General features: G+C 41.3%; 1 protein-coding gene across 6 annotated transcripts in view; it reads right to left on the reverse strand.

Moving 5' to 3' along the window:
* OSBPL5 (oxysterol binding protein like 5) overlaps positions 1–21,762 on the reverse strand; it is a 141,586-nt gene that overhangs the window by 32,568 nt on the left and 87,256 nt on the right. For all 6 annotated transcript variants that reach the window (XM_075094595.1, XM_075094594.1, XM_075094598.1 and 3 more), the window contains exons 4-7: positions 15,127–15,207; positions 14,368–14,469; positions 12,539–12,742; positions 6,561–6,645 (exon numbers count right to left, since the gene is read on the reverse strand). In XM_075094595.1, the coding sequence (XP_074950696.1) occupies positions 6,561–6,645; positions 12,539–12,742; positions 14,368–14,469; positions 15,127–15,207 (472 nt within the window). The remainder of the gene's footprint in view (positions 1–6,560; positions 6,646–12,538; positions 12,743–14,367; positions 14,470–15,126; positions 15,208–21,762) is intronic.

The following is a 21,762-nucleotide window of genomic DNA, read 5'->3' on the forward strand; positions in this document are numbered from 1 at the left end:
AGGTTTGAGGTTTTTAAAGCTGCAATATAAAACACCGCAATCAATTATCAGTCATAATTTTCCACAAATTGTGGCTTAAAACAAGCATATGTTTAAATTCTGAAGGAAAACCCAAGAGCACATTGTCAGCCTATGGCAGAACGTTCCCATAGGCTTTTAAGCTCTTTTTCTATCAAATCATATATCACTCTCTCCACCACAATGATTACTTTTGGACAAGTTCTGCAGAGATCATGTTGTCTCAAAAACACCTGCATTAGTTCCTTCCACTTGGGAGCTGTGAACTAAGTATTGATTTCAAATGTTATATCTAAGCTTGACCCTTTCTTTCTTCATTGTATTTAGTATTTTGTCCCTGACTTCCAAGAGACAGCCTGCAGAGTAAGCTCTGGCTCTTACCTGGGCTGCAGAAATGGAAAGATGAAAGAGGGAGAGAGTAAAATCGTCCATCTATGTACACATAACGCTCCCCTATCTCTCACAAGCCACAAAGAAGGGTTGGCAGAACTCAGCAACAGAAATCTTTCATCCAAGCTAACAGAGTTCTCAGTGAGGAAAATAACAGAGGGAAGTGACACCCCACCCAGAAAAGATCCCCAACTCTGCTGTGCAAAGTCAAGTTCAGCTAGCACAAGGAGGACATTTCACATCACCCATCTTTCAGCACCTGAACTGGTCAGGTAGGCTGGTAGCGCAGCCTACCTTTGGCCCCCTCCAGGAAAGATGGGGAAAGAGTGAGACTCTTTGACAAGGTTGTTCCTAAAGTGCCAAAAGTGGATGTCCTACCAAAGTGCTAGTGCTAGTGCTAGCACCGATCATTGGTTTCAATATCCATCCCCTACATCACTTCAGCAAATGATGATCACAGCATTTGACATGTGACAGATGTCCCGGGAAAGTGGGATGTCAGAGGAACACATCTGCACATCACTCAGCTATAATCACTGACCAAAAAAAAACCAACAAAAAACAAAAACCCGAAACAGAGGTGTCTCCCCTGAGTAGGTCTGTAACTCTTTTTCTCTGTTATATGTGTTTACAGTAAAATGACGACAGTCATCAGTGGCAATTTGAAAGAGGAAACGCTTTGAAAAATCAGTTAAACCCAGCTGGGTTCCGAAGTTCCTTCCTTCTTGAAAGGTTTCAGAAAAAAAAGCTAATAAAGGACACGTGCTGCCTTGACTTTGCAAAAAAAAAAAGCTGAATGTGTATCCCACATATGTTTTGAAACCTTCTGTATGCTTTCTCCAGAACTTTTGGCTCAGCAGGCTGGAAGAGCACCTTGTGGTCCTTCGAGATGACTCCTGCAGTACAGCTGTGCAAATGGGAATCATTACGGCTCCTTGCAGGACGATTCCCAGGTCCACAGCTCACTGCTGGCACCATACGGAAACCTGGAGGCTGCAAGGCTGAACAGGAGCAGGCATGTGCTCGCACCAACTCTTTTTTTCACAGACAAAATGAATTACTAAAACCAAGTGACAAAACCCATTTCTTCTCCCCATTGGAAAAAAAAAAAAACCCAAACCCACAAAACCGCCAAAGGTTGCTTATGCTGCTAACCTAGGCTCAGTTCAGGGAATAACTTGAGTCTGCCCTAGTCTTCAAAGACATCTAAAATTACAACAATAGCCCACAGAAACAAAAAAATCCAGGCAGTATCAAAAACACTGAGCTATTCAGCTTTGAAATTCTTTTCAGTGACCATCACTCACCTAGAACAACCCATAATTTGACGTGCCAAGTCTATCTGCCGCATTTTGCAACAGCTGATCACAGAGGAGCTGGCCAATGTTCTCTCAGCGCTCACCAATAACAAAAATCTGCTTAAGATGGAATCACATCCTTGCACATCGAAATCTCAGTCCAGGCCTATACTTTTTTTTTTCCATTGCATTCCTGTAGCTATAGAACATCTGGGATTAATCTCTTGCCAATTAAGACTTCAAAAGCCTCACACCTAGTAACCATACATTCCTCCAGAGAGGCATCACTACGGGAGTATTATTTTCTTGAATTATTAAAGTCATCTAGCTTTTGGACTTGTGCCTTACTCTTACAAGATAGATGCTTTTAAAAATCAACCTGAAGTAGACTGTCACCTGGAAAGCATGAATTCTTGCTCAAGTGCACACGAATCATGAATGATGAGGAAGAGGCTGATTTCATTCTGTCAGTGAACATTGAGGTCATCGTATTCAGCTGACTGCTTATTTTGCTGTACCACTTGGGTGCCTGAGTGCATGATTTCTTACACTTTGGCTGCCAAGATGCAAGGATGCGATCTCTCAGTTAGCTGCAAGTGCAATTTATGCACAGAGCTAAAAGAAGTCTGGTTGCGAATGCCTGGATTTTAAACTGCTGTGAAAGGGCTAAATAATATGAAGGGCAGAAATAAAGCTAAGGTAACTTCTATTTTTTTCCAGTACTTCCAGGATCCAGTGATATATTTCATTGTGAACTTGGTCTCAAATTGCAGTCTTCCTCCTGGTTCATTGCTTCTGTGTGTGACCCTTATTTCAATAATCTTATTTCCTCCCCAGATCAGAGCATCAGTTCTGGGGCAAGGGCCAGATGCCTAGCAAAGAAACAACACACTGTAAGCCAGACCACACAACTCCATCCACATCAGGCAATGGAGACTACCTGAAGCATGCCTGAAGGAGAAGACAGACCTAAGGGACAAAATATAAGTGTGGTTTACAATTCCACTGTTGAGCCTTTAACCCTTGGCTATCTGCCACTTCGAATTCCTCTGGTAACCGCTTTGGTGGTAGTGCCCACAGCAAGGTGGAGATCTGCACTACGAGATTTAAGCAGGTGACTCAAAATGTTTAGGAGGCCTGGAGCACTGGTTTGGAGATCTCAGGGGCAGCCCCAGAATGGTCTGGGCAGGAAGCTTGGGACAGGTTTAAAATACTAATTCTAAGCCACTCATCAGCATAAATCTGAAATGCACACACAGTCAATGGTTTGGAAAAAGCAATTTTCTTTTCTGAAATGGTAAGAAAGACAGACACTGTGTTTGTACAGGTTGAGCCCTGTAGGCTGACATGACCTTCCAGATGTCTTTAAAACATATCACAAAGCAGACTGCTGCTGCGGTCTGTGAATGTGAAATCTAGTGTAGCTTGGCAGTGGTTCTGCAGGCTGTCCAGAAGTCAGGACCTTAAATCCTACCAACAGTCTGTCACAGATGGTACGGCAGAGGGGAAAATAGGGATTCTGAAATGCTGAGATAAAAAGTAGGCCATGTAGCTGCTGATCACAATATAGTTGCCTGGATAGCAGATCTGTACATCTACCATATGCTTCAACTCAATATCCCCCAGCAAGTCAGAGGCCTCCATGAATTACTGTTAAATTTGCCAAATGCTCTTGTGGTTCATTTTCCACTACTAACATGGTAGACTGCATTAATAACAGCATGGTCAGGACACCTCCTCAGAGATGCTGAGATTCACACAATATTGCATCTACACAGGAGACACGAACATACTACAAATACACGCTAACATTATGCAAGGGAACAGATTCCACCTGCCCCATTTGTGTCAGCTAGCTTATCTCATTTCACCTTAGTCTCCTGTCTTGCTTGACCATAACGGCATCCTCTGTGTTTGCCCAGTGCATTAAAGAAATGAAACAAACTCAGGTACACCCTCTTGCAGATGCCTCTTTACAATAGGTAAAGCTATATAATGGTCTACAACCGTTTCAGTAGTGTCTTCTGGGCTTAAAATAAATCTGTATTAACTGCAAAGTACAAGCCTTAATTTGCTGCAGTTTATACAGATTACTTTAAATGTAACAGTTTCTGTTCCTTGTGCCTTTGTCTGCATATGTTTTACACCACCGACTGACTTTAACGCCGTTTCCAAGCCACTCATCTCCGAGTGTGACACCCCTGTGTTTGGCCATTTGTCAGCACATCTACGCTGCTCAATGGAGCGGATACTCCCAAACTGCCCTGATCAAGGATAGCTAACAAACAAAAGCAGCAAAGCACAGTCATCATGCCAGGACAGCTCTTGTGTTTGGGAGGGAGGCTAGCCTGAGTGTATGAGCTGTTCTGCCCTCTCATCTGCAGATTCACATCCTTCCCTTCCTGCACAAGGTACAGCCACTTCTCACAGCTCACTGACCTCCGCTGTGAAGTCAAATACTCTCATTCAGCTGAAAATTACACCATTTTTCACGCTAGTATTTCTGGCACAGTACTATATATAATTTTTTTGTGAAGTCCACTGCTAAATGGACAGACAGATCCCAAAGCTTCACTTCGTGTCGGCTGTCACGGTCACCTCCTCCAACCCTCAGGATCTACCAGGCATAATGTGGGCTCTCTGAACTTGAGCAAGTGGCTCTACAGCATTGCTGGTGCTGTTCAGGAGCATTTTCTACATACATGTTTATGATATTTGACTGAGAGGTATCTCAGTTCTTCCTCTGTCCCTTGATCATATTAGCTTTCCATATAACCTTAAGACCCTACTGCACAGAAGCAGCGAAGTAAAGGAAAATCATACTAAATCCTAAAGTAACTCTGCTTTGATCTGCCTGACCTCTGCATGCTTCCCAGGAATCTTCGCCAATATCTTGGCTTTAAAAATACATTCCAGTAACTCACTATTTTAAGTTCTTATGATACCAGAGACATGTAATAATTCACTGGGCAGAAAGCTTCCCACAGACATTTAAATATTGAAAATTCCACGTGCCAGATATGGTCCCTTTTGTGCTTTTTCAGCATGTGGTATATGACCCAGGCAGAGAGATCACAGCTAGAAAAGTCTTACCTCTGATGATCTCTTGGGAGCTATTGCTAGCTTGGGAGCCTTTATGGGTAAGGTTAGTTAGAACAAATCTAAGCTGTTCAGCTCCACATAACTGGCCTATGGCAGTTGTTGTAATAAGAAAGAGTAGAAGTTCAGCCACAAGTCTCTTTGCCAGACTGGCTTTAAGCTTTAATCACTAAATTTCCACCAGAATTAAATTTTTCATTTAGAAGATAGCTGAAATGCCAGGAAAAAAAAGTACTGTATGAGACAGCAATTTGTCTTGGACATATAGTGACCACATTGGTCCCTTTGCTCATTTTCTAATTAAGCTAATGGAAAGACAAGTTACATGGATCTCTAAGGAAATAATAGTTTAGAAAATCCATATTGACAGACAGTTGCTGAAGCTTTTTGGTTGCCAAAGAACTCTGTGGGACTGTTCTGTGTATCTATTCTGCAGGCTCTCTGTATAACCAGGGTTTGAAATGCCTGTAATTTAGCAGCTCTACCCCAACACCATTTTTTTTCCCCCCAAGAGACTATTTCATCTATCTATTGCTTTCTAGACAGGTGATATTTAGAGCCAGGTTGGAATCCTGTATTCCTTTACACAAATAAGACATGCTGTTCCATATGCTACACAAGCATAATGTTCAAAGAATTAGATGTGCTTTTATGGGTGTATACAAGTTCCACTTATTTTCATACCACCTCACTACAATGGCACCTGCAAGCAGCTCTCAGTGTCGAGATGGTATCCCTCACTATGAACAGCTCTCTTTGCACGGTAGTAGGAAGAACAGTACACCAAGCCTGCAGTGAAAGGTTTCCTCTTTGAGTAAGTGCCACGTCAAAGGTCCATTTGGCATTGTCCCATTTCCAGCCTTTAGGAATATGTGAAACTCACTGGACCAGAAGGACACTGCTTTCAAAGCACACTGTACTTCATAAAAAATCCTTGTGTCCTTAAAGTTACTCTAGATGAGACCCAAAGGAGCACATGGGCTACATTTGCACCCTTGGTGGGGTAGGTGAAAAATATCCATAAAATTAACAGCCTGGGTTAATTTGCTATGGCAAAAAAAAATTTACAGTAGTCTGAAGGTCAAATGGAAATAAACCATGTTTCTAATCTTCTTATCTACTTATAAATCACTGATATTTTAGGTCCGCTAAAGTAATTTATGGAGATTTTCACATAGCAAGCTGGCATGCCTGTTATATATTGACCTTAATTTACCTTCCATAATTTTGCGAATTCCCAGAATGGTATTTTACATGTGGAGTCACCAGCATCTGGGCCTGCTACACTGTAAACCATGGTACAGCCAGTTTACAGCAGAATTCTGGTGGTCGAGAGACATCCATCAACAGTTCTTCAATATTGCTATGTCATTTTCCTCCAACAGATCCCTACCTAGTGTAAGACGCAGGCAGATAACCCACTAAAGTCTCTGCTTGGACTGAGGAAACAGTTAGGCCCCCTTCTCATCCCAATTTTGGGATCAACTCCTTTCACCCTTTAGTATATACTGACTTTGTGTTTTTTCCCCAGCTACAAGCCTAGGTCCTTCTTCCACACACATGGCTGTCCAGTGAAGAATATAAAATGTGCCTGTAGTCTGTGTGACCTATTCTGACCATTGCTAATGAACAGCATCTCAAGCTGGGTGAGCCGCCTTTTTTTCCTTACATACAAATTTTTTTTTGAATCAATCTTTTTTCTTAACTAGCACAGAGTATGCAATCTGGAGAAAGCAAATGAAGACCAAAACTTACCATCCGATTCAGAGGCTGCTCTGAAAATCAAGTAGCTGCTGGGAAGAGGCTGAGTGATTGAACCAACATTTTCTCCCTTTGGGCCCTGGAAATGCACACAGACAAAAAGACTAAGGCACAGAAGATGCAACGGACTGCTGAACATCTTTCTACCCTTCCTGAGTAGAGTACGCTTATGATAGGAAAGAAGGAAGGAGCAGATGGAGTAATTTAGAGAAACTCATTAGTAATCATGGTATTGCTGCTGCAGCTCCAAAGCAGTAATGAGCTGTGTTGTAAATGGGGCTTGGTCTAACCTATACTCAGCCCAAAACCTACTCTGTTTATTCAGATCCTCAGGAATGGAAGAATCTCATTCGTGTCACCTTGGACAAAACCATTCAAATATTTGCTATTAGCCATTTCCTGCAACACCTGAATGGACTGTTTCATGCAGTGCATGTCAAGTCTGTCTGCAGCCTGACACATTAGCAATGACACCCTTTATGTGTCACTATAGAAGTGGCAGAGCCCACACCTGGTGTTGTGAGTGCCTCTAGCAGAGAGGCAATGGCAGCTTTTCTGGAAGAAAACAAAGGGGAAACTCCATCTTGCAAACCTGCCTGTGGGAAAGGAGGAGACAGGGAAAACCACAGGCTGAGGTCCAAAGGTCTCCCAGCACAGGCACATGCTGCTGGGTTGCAGCCCTTCACCTCTACATCCAGACCCTTGACAACCTTTATGCCATGGTGCCTGGGGTGACGACCACTTCAGACTTGAACAAAAACAGGCTTTGCTTGTTTATGTTGCCTTTAGTTTAGGAGCTGTGGCAAAAAAAAAAAAAAAAAAAAAAAAAAAAAGATTACAGTGTCTTGTAAACATCCTGCCACAATCCCTTCAGCATTGGCCTCCAGAAAAGATCCCATGGAACCAGAGTCCATCTTGGATCAGGCACTTCTTTGAGCAGAACCAGAGGTTCCCACCCTGATCTCCTCTCTGTTTTCTCCTCTCTTGAACTCCAGAAGCTGCTAACAAAAAGCAGTTCCCGTACCCAGTGAGCACAACTTCATACTCTCCATTGTATGGACTTTATGCTGTGACCCAGCTGAAATAAATAGGAGTCCCTCCTCCTCCCTTGCATTTCCAGAGTGAATCAGCCTTCTTCAGTTCCTTCTCCTCCTCACTTCGTAACAAACAATATGAAAGCAGATCCTTTTTCAAATATGCAGACATCATGTCAGAAATAAATGCAGAGCAGAAAACATCACCAATACTTGCATGACCGCTATGCCAGCTGCAGGGTGGAGCAAGCAGTTTTCTCCAGGATGCTCAAGTATAGATTTCCTTGAGTTTCTAAGAGAATGCCACACAACGCTGAAAAACTGAAGGCAAATTCTTCCAGTTTGAGTATGACTCTCCTCCCTTAAATGGGCCTTTATAGTATCCCATCATACTCCTAGAAAGAAGGACTTTTCCCTAGCATTAGTTTGTAAGCAGAGAAACCGTGACTGCTACTGAAAACTGATCCTATATACAAGTGTCTGGTAGTTAAATGGTGGGTTTATCTGGGTTTTTGGTTTTGAGTTCCACTCAGGAAACCAAAATTTGGAAAGAATGGGGAGTGCAAGCATAGGACAAGCATCAAATTGTATCTGAGTCTACGCCATGAAGATGCTGTGCTGAGAAGCTTCTTGTTCTCACATCTGCAGGGTTCTGCTGCTGCCAGGAGAAACTGGGATGCTTGTTATTCACTTCTTTTTCCCCTCCCCTCTTTCAAAAGAGTTTCACAAAATTAAGACTGTTTAAAGGCTTAATAGTCAGGACTGGCAAAGTTGAGATTTGATTAGTAAACCAGAGCAGAGCAGCTTAAGAAATTACTAGTGACATTAATGCAATCAGGCATCATTCCCAGTGGCATTTTTCTTTTCAGTAGCTTGCAGCTGAGCAGGGTGTTCGAAAACTGTTGATAACACAATTACTTATGGTTTTGGTGCTGAGGTTGATATTTGCTCTGTTGGAGGAAAAAAACCCACAACCAAACAGTACAGATCCAGAGAACTGTTATTAAAAAGGGGGGGAAGAAGGGAAGGAGAAGGTAGGAACACAAGGGTTTAACAGACATTTAGGCATGTGGATAAACACAAGGAGCAGCCAGGTCGCTCTGTCAGGGAGACGTATTCAATATGTAAGGCATGCTCATACAGGGAGGGGCTGTTTCCCACAAAAAGAGAAGAGGGGAAGGAGAAAAGAGAGGAGGCCATAAAAGTGAAGTCAACATCTCCACAGACTAAATGAGGTTCTGTATCTGCATGGCAGAGATGATGCTTTCTGTCTCCCAGCCTTTGAGCATAATGTCTGTTTAGAGCCTAAGACCTCCACGACAAAGACCATCTCTCTCTGAAAGTGAATGTTATCCCTGCTACACTAGGACCTGGAGCTCAGCTGCAGCCTCTAGACAGCAAAACTAAGAAAGGATCATCATTCCTGTCTTTACATTTGATTTGAGACTTGAAGGCATTATTAAACAGGGGTTGATTAGGCTTTGAAAAATGGAGTAGACTCACACTGTTTTAGATACAAGACACATAGTCTTGGAGAGTCATAAAACAAAGCTTTAAAAAGGGAAAAAAATCCCTTTCATTAACAGTACTGTGGATAACTCTAAGGATGAGGATGAAACTAACTGTGTTGTGTTATGGAATAGAATAAACAACTGTAAAAGCAGCAGCACAAGCCCATTATTAGAACTTTTTTCTTTAAAGGAATGACTCAAAGTTCTTAAAATAAAAAAAATTTCAAATTATATGTATTCCCAGATTCAGTGGGTCTGACCCCAACTCATTTAGTGCTCTAAATAAATGTCAGAACAAGCTGCTGTCAATACAAGCCTTCCCACACCACGCTGTTCAGCTAGCTTCTGAGCAAGCTCAAAAGAAGAAATGGACTATTCCAGGACCTTTTTTTGGGGGAGCCAGGCAAACCCTGCCAGCTGATAGCCCTACATTCCCTCTGTGAAGCAAGAGGACAGACACCACAGCCTCGCACTAATTACTAGGTTGGCATTCCCCAGTCTCCTGCAGTCACCTCAGGAAAAAGTCTCTTCCCTGAAGCAGCGTGGGATCACGCTGCCTTCACATGGTGGACCAAAGTGCCACTGAGGCAGTATCTGGAGCATGAGGGGGAAGCTTTCTTACTGCTGCTTGTGCTGCTGACTGATTTTGAGACCTTGGCAGTTTTGGCCTTGGGTTTACAAAGGCCTGGGTAGAGCAAATAGGTAAAAGGTCTAATCCATTTGCACTGTGAAGGAGTCTCAGGCTAAGTCTCGAAATGCCAGCGATGCAGTGTAGAATAAAGGACTCTCTCCCATCAGCGGTATGCTTCTAAGATAGCTCTAGGTGGCAGAGTACTTTATAGGAAAAACAGTTCCCTGGTGCATATATTTAGCTTTCAACTATAAGTGATGATCTTACATCTTTCTTACCTGCCATTTGAAAGGCACCCCAAAATTTCATCCTGCTCAAACTGAAGTTAAATGCCTGCACATCAAATTTAATTGGCTAGCACAACTATAAATGCCTTGGGCAGTGCTCGAACCAGACATTTGTTTCAGGGCTGAACCCCGCAGTTAGACCCAAACATCTGCTGTGCAGCCAGGCCAACACGTACAAAGGTGCTCATTAATCACCCTAAGGTAGCTGCAAGTCCACTGATGTGAGTCAAGGCTGGACCATCAACTCTAGTCTGGAAAATCCTTGTAAATTTCATAAGTCATTTTAGCCAAAAGTGAAAGTTGTTTAGCCAGATCTTATTTCTATTGTGATGGGCAGTAACTTGAGTTTTTTGCTTAAGCTCAGGCTAATCTATATTTCATGAGAAACAGGCTTTCTTTGTACAGTTATACACAACCAATTTAGATCAGTCAATTCTGCTCCAGTTGCTTTAAAAGAAGGCCATGAAATGACATAAAACAAAACAGTAGTTTTAGCAGTTTCAGCCTTAAACTGTTGTCAGAGTGCAGACAGCTTCTTTGACATCAAGCAGTTCACTGGTGGATTTCTTCTTGATGTGTATTTTGGTGTTCACCCTGTGGCCGAAAGCATCTATCACCCATAACAATCCATGCTGAACTCAGCTTTCAGGAAATATCGCACTGTGTAGCTCAAATGTAGCCTTCTAAATATCTGTCTCATGTGACTTAGAATATTACTTTGACTTTAAAATTCAAATCTCTTAGGACTTCCTCTAGTACACAAATATTTTCAGAGATGTAATCCCTTCATATTTAATATACTAATTCCTATTTCTGTTATATATTTTCTCAAGAGACACAAGAATTAGATATATATACACATGCAGAAATATATACATATTGATAAAAACTCCTCTTCTGGATGATTCATATCAAGGTAGGGCATTCTAGCACAACACTTCAGGTCTGTCAGCAACATTACTTTTCAGTACCTGACTGCACTACTGATTCTACTTTTTCACTACCTCTCCTGACTGTGCTTTTCAGAGGAATTCATCTGACCCACCAAGTCACAAAGAATTTTTTTGTTGATGGACAGCAAATGATCAACAACCTTCTTGGGTGCATGCTCTGAATTAAAAACGCATCAAAACTCGCAAAACTGAGTAAGAAGCAAGGTAGCAATGAAACCTTTGGGACTTAAAGCAAAAGCAATGCATTGAGGCACAGATCAGAGCTGAGCTACTGTCAGAAAACAGCAGCTCTTACTGCTGGTTCTTCAGGTTAATTTTAATTCTCTCCTTATTAAAAATTGCATGACTTTTAATAGTGATTGTATAGCTGTGTTTAAAACTGTTCAATTAACTGCAGGAATGAGCAGGAGTCAGCCTGCTTGATCTGCTCCCACAGGGCTTCCCCTCCATTTTGTTAGATCTTCTAATGCCAATAACAAATGCCTTCATTGCTCTCACATGAGTCTTTCCAAGTAGATTTACTCTGCTGACCATGCTGCAGCAAGGCACTAGCTTGTAATGCCTTGCTTACGCTGGTGATGTCTCCTAGACAATTTATGTCTGCAATAACTCTGCCAAGTCACTGCTTTTAATGGGGAAACAAGTTCAAGAACATTTGAGTTTAGCTTTCAGGGTATCCAACAGATGTTGCTCTCAGTGCCTCTCAGGAGCTACTGGGGTCTTCCTCTTTGCTCATAGGCATTAGATAATGTTTTTCTTTTTGCCTATTCTTAAAGGAAAGAATTAAAAAAAAGCAGCTCTTTAAAATTTGCAGAGCGTCAGTTTAAGAAGTGTGAGAAACTATTAATCATTTGCATTACAGGGAGATCCAGAGGTCACTGCAGGAGCTACTGTGTGTACAGGAAGAGACTGCCTCAGCCTGTGAGTAACAACGGACTGAAGAACAACTCAAAGTGAAGGGGAGAAGACCTTGCTATTTCCGTTTCAAAGAAGAGAAAATTAAGGCACTCTATGCAAAGTCACACTTCTGTGGAACAGTCAAGGCTTGAGCAGACCACTGAGTTCCAAGTCCATCACAAACCAACCCAAACCTCAGAGGCATTAGAAAAAAAAAGTAAAATTATTAGACTGGTTTTTGTCACTTTGCCAGCCCTCTCCAGTGCTGTGCAAAGCATTTGGTACTTTGTGTGTCCTTATTTTGGGGAATTCAGTTAATTGGGTCTATTCCTCATCTCTTTTAAAAGATGTAGGCCATGGCTTGATATAGCTTCTAGGTATTGATCTTTTTTGATGCCCTAACATTTTTTCCCCTTTCCTCAGTCTGCATTTATACACCAAGAATGACACATTTGTATAACTAAACACAATGCACGACATTCCTCTGATGTCATGTCATGACCCAGCTTCAGAGTCTTTAATCTTTTTATGCAGTCAACTCACCACCACTAACAGCAACTGAGTATCTGCAAATCTAGATAATATCATTGCAAGGCAATACTAGTGCTCAGACACTTTGGTGACCAAGACAAGGTGGTTCAGCTCATTAGGATTGTTACCTTTACAGCCCAGATTGATTGATCCAAAGGATGAAAAAGTTTAAAACAAAAGCCATCCTTTTTGGAGGGTCTCTCAATCAGCTCACAAGAATGGAGCAAGATTGTCCCAACCCACTGTCCAATCTTTGGCGTCTTATAAATCAGCAGGACTCCTGGTTTCAGAACACACCACAGCTTAGTCCAACTCTTCAGAGTCCCACGAATCTGGAGGGAAGCAGGGAGAGGAAAAAAGTTGCATTTGTGTTGCTCCTTAAAGAAAAACAGCATTTATTCAGTATTTATACAGTATTTCCAGTATGTGTTTCTCCCAAGGCCACGCTACAATACACTTCCTTAGGAAAATACACTGCATCATCTGAACAGTCTTAGGGATCCCATAGCAAAATCACAGACCTTGTAAATCTGGCTATCAGAATCTAGTCTTCATATTTTTGTTACTGGTTTAGTGTTAGCAGCTTGCTTAATTTTTTACGCAACAAACCAGCACTGCTGGTCCATGTGAGAGTGCTTTATTAATAATCATGGAGGACATGCCAATTAGAACATTGCATAGAAAAATGTTACAGCTAGTCTAACTTGACTTATAAGTAATTTTAATAGTGTCCTGCTGAACAGAGCTATTAATGGGTTTTGTCAAATACCCCATTTCTAAAAGCACCTTCTCCAGCTGGCTTACTTCTCTGTCAAGCTCAAGGCACACTCTCTCTTGTATAGAAGACATTAAATCTTATAGCATATATTAAAGATAACAGCTTTAAGAATGGAGAAGTTTCTCAGTAAGGTTAGATTTTGCCTAAGATCTTCTTGTCTTCATTGTACATAGGCCAAACCTCAAGTCTTATGTCAGTGTTCTGTTTTTGTGGCCCAGCATTATTTGTTGCTGAACCAGAAATTTCCAGACACTGCAAACATGCAACAGGTATTTTGTATTTTAAAAAATCTCAGTATTTATCTATCATCAACACTAAACAGTGTGGAAACGTTTTGTTGCCAATCTGATTTCTCAGAGAAGCCATACGCATCTCATTTTTCTGGCTTCTAGTAATGATTGTAGAACAATGTTGGAGGTTTTTCACACCGGTCAAATGTGATTGTATTGTTTCATGAAATCCCTAAGTTACTGTTTTTCTGTTGTGTTTTTTTGTTTGTTTGTTTGTAAGAGTTCTGTGTTCAGCGATGTTTGAAAACTAAGTTTTGCTGTTATAAAAAGGACAACCAATTCACTATTAGTCAAGAAGACTATATGGCCCCAAATGAGGAGAAAAACAGTGCTCAAAAGAGAATATCTCTCAATGTCAATCCAAATTTATTTTGCCACATACAAAGTTTCAGGACTTCAGTGAGAAACTGCCACTAGTTGAGCCTTTGCACAAGGAGAAATTACAGTTGTCATCAGGTCCAATATGTGCTGTGACAACATAAAATCCAACTGTCAATAGAACACGCTGTATCTGCCCATTTCCAGGCTGTTCTTCTGACTACTCTCTCTTCAGTACAAAAACCCATCTATGGGAAGAGGCCAGGAGACTCTTTCAGAAAGGAAGAAACAAACATCATCACTTCCTTTTGTACTATGCACTTTTTGAGACCTTGTTGCTACTTAAGGACACAGAATAGATATATTGAGTTAGGTTCAGATGGAAAGTAAATATTCCCCATGACTCCACTTTTATAGCAGTTATTTAAGTACACCTTTACCGCAACTTCCACTCAAAATTATTCAGTCTTCCTTCACTCAAAAAAGTGCTAGTGCATAAGTCTCAGACACATCAACTACTTCTCACTTATTTTTCCCTACAGCCTCAGAAGCAATGGTCTGTATTAAATACCTTCAGCCAGTCTGCTGTGATCACTACACTGGGATCCTTTAGAGCACTGAAGAGTTGTTTGGTGGCTCTTTTCTTCTCCTGTCTGTAATTTTTTTTTTGTACCTGGTTGAGAACAGAAAAAATATAGCAGCTGTAATCATGGCCTCTTTTGGGGAGGAAAGAATATAATGCATTAAGGACAGCTATGTATAGCACAGCTAGAACTTGACCCAGCACAGGTTCCCCAGAAATGAGCACAAGGAAGAAAACAATGAGATAGCAGGCATTTTCTTTGCTCCTGAAGTTCCACTAAACATAACCTAATTTGGCTTTTCTTTGGGGGGAATGGAAAGAGGCTGAATACCCCTCCCCACCCCTCAAATTAAAGAAATTAAATCTAACTGCATGCAAACCAAATTATTTATACATTTGGTTTGGTAGTCAAGCAAGTGTTGAAGCAATAATTTGCTTAGATTGCCTAAGCATACCCCTCCTAACAAGACCAATGAAGGATTACAATCCTCTTCAGGTGCCTAACAGCTCTGGAACACACGAACAGAGTGAAATAATTACACTGATTTGTTCTGTTTTCAGTATATAATCTAACCCTGCATATAAAGCCTGTAAATGGCCTTGGCCTATAATGACTCCTAGAAGAGTCAGAGGCTTCTCTGGGTCTTGGGAAATGACACAGAGCAGTTCCCAATGGTTTGTGTGGAAGGTACTACTTGTTTTGTAACAGAAAGTCAGCTGATGGTGACTTGGCTGCTTTGCACATACCTTCAGTGTTTCCTTCTTTGTGAATTTGGCTGTGGGAGACACACACTCTTTGTCAGACCCATTGCAAAACTTATATTCAATCTAAAAAGAGAAGGAGAGAGGAAATAGGAACGTATGAACATGAAGATGTTCAAGTTATGCTTTAATGAAGAGTCACTTTTATCTTCCAGGAAGCCATGAAAAAAGAGCTGATTGCAGACTTCAGCAGCAGAACACTAGGCAGGCACAGAAAGTACGTATTTGCAGTGCAGTCAAGTTTCCTTTTATACTCATAGTTGGAAAATTCCCCACCAAATTTTCTTCATATTTTCCCCATGCAGACATTAATCTTGGTAAAATAAATAAAATTTTAAAACTCCATCCCTATTCTTATTCCTAACTTTGAAAACTGCCCATCTCTTTTCAGATCTGAAAGCATTCCAGTTACTGGAATAAAAATTATGGGGAAGCTGGTATAGATCTTTCAGAACTAGACTTGATATTGGCAATGACTGTTGCCCTTGCTGAAATGTCCAGAAACATGAGTGGGCAAGAAATGACATAATCATGTTACAGATAATAGAGGAAATCATCACCGTCATCACCATCATCTTGGCTTTGTGAAGCAAGGCACAAAATACACAGTCACTTCCAATCACATTTGATAGTGTCAGTGCTGTTTAAATTCATTTTCAGCAGCTGCAGCCTGATCTCATGATTGTGCTGATGGGCTGAAAAAATGCTTTACTTTTGTTAGACGCGGTCACAATATTACTGTTCCCAAAATAATGTACACTGAGAGAGTATAGCTCTCTGGAGCCCAACTCACAATGAGGACTCCTACTCAGATAGGTACTGTCAGCAAATTGGCCAAAACTTGGGGAGGGTTAGTGGTGTGAGAATTATGGTACAGTCTGGACTCTGCTACTTTTTATGTGACCTTGGGGAAGTTACTTTCTCTCTCTGTACCTCTTTTCCTTCCAACCTTTCATGTGTCTGATGCATTCAGATTGTGATCTTCTGGGGCCAGACACTGTCTCTCCTACTTATGCACGACAGTTTTATAAAAAAGCTCAGCCCTTGGCCACCTTGATTTAACGAGTATGACACAAAAATGAGCTGTACTAAGGAAAAAAAATATATCAAATATAGTTCCCATTTATAAATTCACTGCTATGATGTGAAACAAACCCACTGGGCTCTCAGACCCTCTCTTCTTTATGTCATGAGTTGATGTAATTGTTTCATAGTGCCTTCAGTTTTGAGAACCCACTTTCTTTTTCCCTCCCAGTGACACAGAAACCCCTCCAGCTACCATAGCCACAAACCATGCTGAACATTGGTGTGAGCAGGAAAATATTTAATGACAGCCGGATTAGTCCTCTTCACATGACGTCGATAAAAACATGCAAATGCATGACCGGATCCCAGCAAACAGGCCATCAGCTATGCTTTGAAGACTGTGGCAGGAGCAAAAATGGGAGATAAGGGTGCATGCCCAACTGAGCAAAACTCTTTATGGATGATGCAGGATTAGAAATTAGGGGCAGAAGGTGCAATTTGCAAGACAGACAGGGTCACTGTAGAACCTATTATTTGTTCTCACATACCCTTAGAGGAGTCTTTCACTAAAACCGAAACTACACATGGTACTTAAGAATAGAGAAATCAAAACTCCATGATGGCGCACAAAGACCAGTGAAGTCCCTGATCTGACTGTCCAGTTTACAAGTCAACTTGGCACTGGATCCACTCAAAAAAAATGCCAGCTCTTACACTCCTGCAAACTATTCAATATTGTCATTTTTGTTTTAATAGAAAGCTAAGCCTGCCTCCTCCACCTGCAATGCAGTCTCTGATGCATATTCTGTATTTCTGTGCATGGGACTTCACTGTAAAAACTTAAGATTTATGGTAGGGACCACTGCAAAGATACAACGTCTGAGCAGAGAATTGTGCCCACAGGGTCTTTATCACATTTCAAAGGTTAGTGGTAGACATTTGGGAGATATGCTATAAGTGTTTCTTTGTGAGGAAACACTTCTAAGTGCTTAAATGTCTCTGAGAAAGAATCCTTTGGAACTATTAGGAGATTATGCTTTCATGATTCGAGACGCGTGTCCTCTGAAACTGGTCAGAAGAATTCTCCCCATTTCTCCCAATTAGCAGGGAGAATGTCCTGTCCTTGGGATACAACTATGAGCCATATGTTTATTGGTAATTTCACTCCCTCCAGCCTGAAAGATCAGACACAGAGAGAAACACTGCATACTATTCTTCATTAGCCAGCATGAGAAACAGAAAAAGCACAGATGTCCCTGAGATTCTAGGAAATCCGGGTCAGGTGTACTGCAAAGCATCAGGATATAATGAATGCTTTTTGCTTAACTAATTAAAACAAGTTATGGTCACTTGTAGTCTAGACAATTACATATTAGTACTTATATAAAGAATAAAATTTTGGCCCCTAAGGTCACTTGGCTTGAGGAAATTTACTTGAAGATTCAGAAAGGCTTCCAACAACCACCACAAACCATGCCAACCCGAGCCCTAAACCCGCTGCTTGTGGGCAACCTGCATTAACACAGACAGAAGTACTTTCACTGCTCTACCAGCCACACCTGCCTCCTCCTGGGAGTCTCTCTGGGCTATGCTAAAAATAGAGTTAAACACCCACAAGACTTCAAACCTGGGAGGTTTACACAGAGGGACATTGATTTTGCCTCCTCAGGAGAGCTGACTTGTAGCTCCATGACCAAGGACACCGCATGCCAATGCCAGCCAATACTGCTCTGCACGTTATAAAGCTGCAGCACACAACAGCAGATGAAGGGGTAATCTCCCCTTACACCACCATAGCCTTTAGGAGCTCAATACATATAGTGAAACTTGTCTGAAAGCCTACAGAGTAAAAAGCATTGCATTTCTGGGCTTAAAGTTCCTGCCTTTTCACAGGAAAAGTGGGGTCTAAAGCCCCAGGACTGCATACCGAGGCCCCTATGCTGCTGATAGCAACGTACAGTTCCTCCAGGTTTAACCTGCTAACTGACTTGAAGTAATATGATTTCATGTTTTTACATGAATCGGTCGTAATAGTTTTGATTGTACCTTGTGGCATATATAAGATTCAGTAAATCCAAGCCATCAGCTCTAAAGATCCCTGAAACACAGCAGGGTTTTACATTGCTAAGACACATCAAAAGCATTTAATTGCCCCCCCCCTTTCTCAGCCTGGCAGAAAACTAAGAAGCTATTTGTCATCACAGCAAATCTTTCAAGGACACTGGGATAACGCTTGTGCAAGCTATCAGAATTTGGCCCCCCTCTCTCTGCAGTAACATGTGAATAACATTAACCAGAGAGGAGACTTTGCAGAATGGGAGGGTAGGGAATTGGTGTCCTTTTTAAAAATAAAAAACCCCACTAGAATATTCTAATAGGAAAGCAATATGTATGTTTTCCATATACTGGTTCCCATAATTACAAGGAGGCAAGACTTAATCTGCCAAAAACTTTTACCAGGGCATGAGGCAGCACTGGCAGGGGTAGGATACTGTTGTCCCTCTTTAGTTCTCTAACCGGATCTGTCCTTTCCAGGACTGAGTGATGACCTTGCCGGCTGACAATGGGCTGTACTGTACTCAGAGACATGTGTTTTAACCCTGTTACGTTTCTGTTCCCTTTCATCTCAGCCATGTAGCTCTGGAGGTCCACTGCTGATTGTTAGTGGTTATCACAACACCCTTACTTCTGTTAGGCTTTGTAAGAGAGCGTAGAGAGTCCTCACAATAGTACTATTCTGGCCCAGTGTCTTTTTGGTGACTTCGTTTCCAAGAGGAAAAAAAAATCATTCCACAGAAAAAGAGTCTGTGATCAACTCTGGTGCAGGGGATGCCAGCCCATCAGCATGCCGTGCCTTGGATAACAGCAAGAGGAATATCCTGTTGTTTAGCACAAGCAATCCTTGCCGCACAGGATGAACACAAAAAATGTGTAACAAGGGACAAATAGACAGAATTATTCCAAGCCAGAAACATTTAAATAAAGTACTTCTCAGGTGGTGGTCTGCATGTTAACAGGAGTGACACCTTACAAGTTGCTCTTTTTAATTCTTTGCATCCAAGTGAGAGAAATATGAAATCAGATGGGAATTTGAAGGCAGAGCAAAAGTAGCTGGGGCCATAAGTTATGTTTCAAAAAGGCAAAAACAGTCATCACATGGGAGACACATCTTTGCTTACATGTACTTTCTCCATATATTTTCCACATACACTTGCTACAGACCTGTATCACTGCAGAAATAAAAGAAATGAAATGGAAGTTCCTGAAGTAGTATAAACGCTATGGAAGAGCTGGGTTTAACATCAGAAGTGAACAGCTTCTTGTTACTGATGTAAATATTCACAGATATCTCACCAGCATTTAAACAATTTTGTCTTCAATTTACTAGACGTAGTTCTTTTTAAAACCTTTGTTATTTTATTGTGAACCTACAGCTCATCCAAAGCACAGCAGAGTCAGTGAAATGACCCTCACTGACAAACAAGCTTTGCGTTAGGAAAGATTAGCCTTCAATTAATATGCTGCTTTACAGCAAGTCAAGTAATCTTCACCTCAAACTTTCTTGTTTGCAAAAAAAAAAAAAAATCCCCCTTATTTCAATGATGTGACAAAGACACAGCAACTGTGCTTACAACACTGAAATAGCATAATGATTAGCACAGAATGAAAAGCCTGTACAAATAAATAGCTGACATGACAGCAATATCTGGGGAAAATCATCACAGAACTTCAGCTTTCCAAGCAACTCCAAATATCAAGTTATACTACTGTTCAGTGGAACATGTTGCTCCACTGCATCAGATCATAGTAATTAATGAAAAAGTCAGAGAGCTCATGGGATTGCTGTATGATCATTTAAGTGTGAAAACGTTCTGCAAGTTTAGAATATTTAAAAAACATTTTAGGTGAGATGGGAAGTTGCACACTGAGAAAGACGCTGTTGCACATGACTTATACGATTGTGCTAAGCAGAAATCTGAAGCAAAGCTTTGCTTTCGCCTCTAGCTGTAGGTACAGCTTTTGTTCCTAGGCTGAGTTTAAACAAATCAAGAAAGTGAGCAATGAAAACCAATTAGACTTTCAGTTTAAAATATGCTTTGCTAAATTGTTTAATAAAACATTTCAATTTTTGCAGCTCCATTTACCCTCATCGCCCCCATTAAAAACACTAGAGTAAGGAATTATGATCGCCAGTGTCCCAAGGTGACATGATAGGACTGCTGTGGCTTACCCAAAGTTATCAACTTTGAGACTTCAACTTCTGTAAGCGAACACTTACTACTACCTGTGTTCCCCTCTGTGAGGCACCTGGGAGTTTCAGGGCTTGTATGCCCCTGCATAAGTTAGGGATGCTCTATGTTTCCTATCTCTTGGTGAAAAATCCCACCCCTCTTATATGCAATTTTCCCAGGGGACTCCAGGCTACATCTCTGCTTACTTGAAATCAGCTGCAAAACCCTCTGTGGACAACAGTGATTACCCTAAACTGTTGCATGTGGAACTGAAGAAGCTACATGAGTGTAAGTCTTGATAGCAACAACTAGCTCCAAAATAATTGCATCTACAACATGACGTATGGGTCCAGTTAACCTAAAAAGGCCAAGTTCTCCTATAAAGCTGTGCTTAGCACACACGGGGCATTTTGCTCTCCAAGCTGATTCCTGCAATGTCTGGGACTCTCTGACAACCAATTGCTTGGTTTGCTGGCTAAGGGAGAGCAGAGGGAAAGGTACCCTTGTAGGCTGCCAGATCTTTTATGATAGTCCCAGTTGTATCCATGGCTGGAATTAACTCAGAGGTTAAGAGCATGATTCATGGATCTAGAAGGATGAATTGTAGCTTAAATTTCAAGTGCTCGGTATGAACTGTTTGAAACTACTTCGCAGCTAAACTAAATTTGTAGCAGCCACTTATCTTCATATTTGAGATTACAAATCACACAATAAAGACTTGAACAATTCAGGCATGTGGAAAAACTCATCCATGATGAACAAAGCAATCTAAGCTTTGCCCTCCCATACCCCATATAACTGTGCACGCAACAGCCACACTCCTACAATGTGATAATTTTAGACTTCATTGTGACATTAGTGGGAGACTGAAAAAAGTGAAGTAGCACCGAGCACCAGCTTCAAGATTTTTCTGACTATTCCTTAAAATACACTTCAATTCTTTGAGAGCTCTGCATGCATATCAAGAGGCCGTAGCTGCTCTCCACCCAGTAGAATAAATAGATAAGCACAGGAAGGGAAGGAAGAGAAAATGCAACATTGCAAACTGCAATAAAAGGTGCCTTAAAGGACACTAACCATGCCGAATGAGGCACAAAATGGGAGGAAGGTATCTCCTGACACTATCAGGTGCATGCTGACTGTACTACCTGGCTGCAGAGGTTAAGCTTGAGGCTTAGAGATAGTTCTGTGATACTTTCACACTCCACTATGAGCACCGGGTCCAGAAAACAAGGCCAAAGGACTCTAAAAAAAAGAAGGAAACTAATACGAGAAACTATCTGAAATAAATAAGCTAATAATCTTTTTTCCTCTTGAAGAAGGAGATTAAAGAGACTCCACTTGAAAAATGAAGTAGGAGAAA

This window comes from Phalacrocorax aristotelis, chromosome 5, assembly GCF_949628215.1.
Source record: "Phalacrocorax aristotelis chromosome 5, bGulAri2.1, whole genome shotgun sequence".
Classification (NCBI taxonomy): domain Eukaryota; kingdom Metazoa; phylum Chordata; class Aves; order Suliformes; family Phalacrocoracidae; genus Phalacrocorax; species Phalacrocorax aristotelis.